This window comes from Trichogramma pretiosum, unplaced genomic scaffold, assembly GCF_000599845.2.
Source record: "Trichogramma pretiosum strain Unisexual culture from Peru unplaced genomic scaffold, Tpre_2.0 scaffold83, whole genome shotgun sequence".
Taxonomy (NCBI): Eukaryota; Metazoa; Arthropoda; class Insecta; order Hymenoptera; family Trichogrammatidae; genus Trichogramma; species Trichogramma pretiosum.
Window position 1 is genome coordinate 341,043 of NW_019641663.1, and position 4,720 is coordinate 345,762.

At 36.9% G+C, this 4,720-nt stretch overlaps 1 protein-coding gene across 1 annotated transcript; it reads right to left on the reverse strand.

Moving 5' to 3' along the window:
* Positions 1 to 328: 328 nt before the first annotated feature.
* Positions 329 to 2,432, reverse strand: LOC106654849 (zinc finger protein OZF-like). The gene is made up of 3 exons (XM_014374926.2): positions 2,122 to 2,432; positions 1,953 to 2,049; positions 329 to 1,874 (listed from the first exon to the last, which is right to left on the reverse strand). Exons 1-3 carry the CDS (start codon positions 2,154 to 2,156, stop codon positions 699 to 701), a joined length of 1,308 nt encoding a protein of 435 aa, XP_014230412.2. The 5' UTR covers positions 2,157 to 2,432; the 3' UTR covers positions 329 to 698.
* Positions 2,433 to 4,720: the final 2,288 nt, after the last annotated feature.

Sequence of the window (4,720 nt, forward strand, 5' to 3'; positions counted from 1 at the left end):
TATATATCTATGTTATGGTATACATGCGGCGTTCACCTTCTGACTTTGTATTATGTCATGTATGCGTATATGTGTGTGTGGGTGTCGCGCAAAATCTAAGTTTAAGAACGGATGGTTTAATATTGTACCTTGGACCGATGAGACAGATGGTCGTGTGTCTGATTTTCATGAATAAAAATGTATTTTACGCTAGAGAAGCAGATCGAGTTGAAAAGCGTATAGCTTTGATTTTTCAGATACTTCTGTGAGCTCTCTGTATAAGTTTATGAATGGGGGAAACTATTTTTGGTAAAATGATCAAACTCATTTGTCAACATAATTATTTTGCTTTATTTTTTGCGATTTGCATCATGTAACTACAAGTTTTTTGCCTTCATTATAATGTTTGCGGCTTTAACTATTGATGTATCGAAGATGTATTATGAGTGTGTACCACTTGAGCGCTTCAACTCAATTGGTTTTTTATGTTATGTTCATATATACAAAAAAAGGACAGATAATAAAATAAATGTTTAAATATAAAAGTTGCCTTTAACTATTGAACATTTTTCAAATTCACCATACATGAAATATATGCATAAATTTGAAGATAATTTTGTTGAATATACATTTCACTTATTACATGAATTGGTAAGTTGATTCATAATTGAATTGGTACACATTTCAAGAATATTCATTTCATACTGTGGAAACTCTTATTAACACTGGTGAGGCTTGACATGATTGTGTACTGTGTCGATGTGAGCAATAAGTTTGCTTTTTTTTACGAATTTTTTTCCGCATTTGTCACAAGTATTTTTATTATGCACCGAGTTGGTATGGGTTTTGAGATTTACCTTTTGTGAGAATGTCTTTCCACAAATATCACATGCATGCTTGATTTTATAATGCACCGAATCGATATGGATTTTGAGATAACCCTTCTGCGTAAAAGTCTTTTCGCATTTGTCACATCCGTAAGAAATACCATTATGCACTGAGTCGATGTGGATTCTGAGACTGATCTTTACTGCGTATATCTTCCCGCAAATATCACAAGAATATGTGACACCATTATGCACCGAATCGATGTGTTTTTTGAGATTGCTCTTGTCTGAGAATGTCTTTTGGCATATTTCACATGCATGTTTGATTTTATGATGTATCATTTCGACGTGTTTTTTGAGATTGATCTTCAGTGCGAATGTCTTCCCGCAAATATCACACGAATATGTGACACCATTATGCAGCGCATCGATGTGGATTTTGAGATGACTCTTGTATGAGTATGTCTTTCCGCAAATATCACATGGGTAAGTGATTTTACGATGTATCGCATCGATATGTCTAATGAGATCAGATCTTCGTTTGAACACATTTCCGCATATTTCACATGCATGAGTTATTTTATTATGCATCGAATCGGTATGGACATTCGAGATATTCTTTTGTCCGAATGTCTTTTCACACGCTTGAGATGGATAGAGATTATTACTGTGCACTGAATTCATGTGAATTTTAAGACTTCTTTTGTTGGGAAATTTCTTCAAACACTTGTCACACTTTATAGACTTTTCACTGATTTTTGCTGATTCTTGAGGATCAATTTTTATATTTTGTCCGTTGATTTCGCAATCATTACTTATATCTTTATCAATATCATCATATGAAAATTCTTCTTTCACAGCATCCTCGGGTTCTATTTTTATTTTGGATTTAGCTTCAAAATCACTACCATTTTGAATATCCAGCAAGTGATTTTTCGTCCAATTATCTAACCGTTTAGGTACTGATAAATTTAGAATCGGTTTTACATCCACGCATTCAATCTCAATCTCAATCTCGGGGTTCGATTGAATTTCGTGAGTTTCTTGGCTTCTTTTAAACATACGAGTCTGTAATAAAAGGTAAAGCACACATTTGATTTAACAAATGATTGCGAGATTATATTGACATACATTTGATTGACTTACCGATTCGTCTTGAAAACTTTTGGTATCAAAAGTATCGTCATCCATTCGATAATCATCATCCTCGTGAAGCGACATATCCTCGGGCTCTTCCTTTACTCTGAAAATATCGATAATTTAGAAAAATTATGCAAAAATATTTGAGTTTTTAAATATGACAGTTAATAATTACTTGGCTGCGTAGTGGACGGTACCGTTGGATTCCATTTTATTGAATGTGCTCTCTGACTCTGCTTTTATTATTCTGATACAATATGGCAAACTTAATTTACAACGAAGCTCTATAGAGTATTTACGTATGGTCACGAGTTGACGAGTCAACGTAAACAAACAAAATCGCCGAGCAATTCTATAGTCAATATTTCTACAAATAAATTGAAATAAATTATAGCGAGCGATCGAAATTTTTAAATTAAAAAATAACACACTGGGAAGACAAATCCTTCGAAACAATTACTCCAAAGAAAAGCGACCTCTAATGACGATGAAAACTCGCAGCAATGCCAGCAGCTTCTAACTTTTGTTTCCGGCACAGCAAGTAGGTCTCATTTCGATATACGACAGCGGCAACCGGTGCGGGGATTCCCGAATATAACTTGAGACGTTAATTGCGGACTGCGGTGTGCTGCTGCTGCTGCACATTGAGTGGCACACAGTGCATGCAGGAGCCAAAAGCCGCTGAATGCATCCTCGCAAAGAGACGTATACGAGACAGAGAGAGAAGGAGAATCGCGTCTCGCGCGCATTAGGCTTGATTTCACTCTTGTTCCGCAGCAATAGTGTGCCAAGAATTTGCCGTACGTACGTTATATACACGTATATATATATATGTAGGTGCACCTGTGTCTCTTTGTCAGGCCCGCTATGCAGACGTGCTCCGTGTGCGTATGTGATATACCATATCTCGCGAATGGCCAGAAGATGACGACGAGGAGAGGTTGAGGACGAGGCTCGTTATGCGCTGCTTTGTGGGCTGGCCACACAATACACACCATCCACTCGTCCCGTATAAGGAGCGCGTCGTTATATTTTCATGTGCCAATAATTCGACGCTATTTTCTTTGGCTTTCTTCGTGAGGAAGCTCTGCGATAGACTATATATTGCGATTTAAGCATGTATTGTACACTGTTAAAATATTTGCATTAAAGTTGATGTATGAGTGGTGGAAGTTTTTTTTCATTTACGTCGTTAATTTAAGTTTGAAGTAAAAATCAAGATCAATTTTGACTTGATTTAAATTCAAGTATTATGTACGACATCAATCATTAAATGTAATGTAGAATGTTCTTAATTTACTGCAGATAACAGTGATTTTAATTATTTTACAAGAAAGAAACAGATTTATATGCGTTAGATTAATTTTCCACCTTTTAAATGTAAAACTTGAAGTCAATTTCATCCTTTTCATGCATCTAAATTATAGAAATAAATCTAATAACGTCATATTTACTACCTACAACGGTATTAATTTCCAAAAGCCCGCTTCGAGGTTCAAAAATTTCTTCAGTCTTGCAAGCAACTCAACAAAGTAAACCTATTTAATTTCATTTTAACACTAGCTGATGTATAGACAGATATATTTGATTTATCGTACGTTTTTTAAAACAATTAACGCAAACCAACATTAAAACATTGCTTTTCAATCAAATTGCTTAAAGTTAATCATATAATCAAATATTAATGGTTTATATTTTATGAATTAAAAATAATGTACGTTTTAAGGCATATACGTGCATTTCAAACGAAACCGCATACAATCCATATTTTTCTGCGATACTCAAAATTCCAAAAGACGAGACGATTGACCAGTGACCAATCGCTAAAGAATTTACATCTCAAAAGAGTCAAAGTAAGTATACTATTTATCTTGCGCGAAACAAACCTTATTGGCACTCGACACTTGACAATAATCGCGACAGACCGCGTCATATGACTTATCGTAAAAAACACAAGGGAAAATCAGCGCGTTGCGTCATGCTGATAAGATATTGAAGTAACGCGAGATTCGTCATCTCGATATAACCCAAAGACCGAATCATTCGGACAATATACACGTATTTACATGTATTTCGTATTCTACACAGAATCATAGCTGATTCGTGTAAGCCGATGTAGGTCCCCTACGATTGTATCTCGCAAAATTTCACGCATGTACACAGCCCACTCGATAGCATCAGAAGAGTTGGCCAGCTGATAATAAAAAAATGAGCTCGTTCGCGTATAAAAATATCTACGAAATTCGCTCGATTTTTAGTCGGTGTCGCATGCTCTGTGGCGAGCTTCGCGCAGCCTATTCGCCATGGATCGCAGGTTGCAATGGATTGTGTCCATAGTCATCGTTCTAATAATCGTGATCACGATCGTCTGCAGCGTTAAATTCGCGGGGAACCATAATCATGTAAAACCCAGGCATCGACCCCGTACGACCACCACTCATAAACCTAGGCATACGACACCGAAACATCATCAGCAGCAATCGACTACTCCACGACCAACTTCTAAAATAACTACCCCGCGACCATCTACTAAATCAAAGGTCGGAGGATCGTCCAGGCCTACCGTACCACCACACCATACTACACCTACTAGGCTTCCACAGGATCATTCCAAAGGAAATAGTAAGCCTCCTACCATCAATACCAAACCAAGTGGGCATCGTGAAGCGAGTTCAAAACATTCGGTGCATCCAACGGGAGTATCTAAGCCTTCTAATACCAAGACCAAGCTCGCAGTGCATCCAACCAAGACGCATTCTCCGTCGCATCACGTC

Excerpts from the sequence above, each read along its gene's own strand:
- LOC106654849 (XM_014374926.2), bottom strand. The coding sequence starts at position 2,156 with ATGGAATCCAACGGTACCGTCCACTACGCAGCCAA. Across the intron at positions 2,050-2,121 it reads ACCGTCCACTACGCAGCCAA|AGTAAAGGAAGAGCCCGAGG; the intron begins GTAATTATTAAC and ends CGATATTTTCAG. Across the intron at positions 1,875-1,952 it reads AAAGTTTTCAAGACGAATCG|ACTCGTATGTTTAAAAGAAG; the intron begins GTAAGTCAATCA and ends CTTTTATTACAG.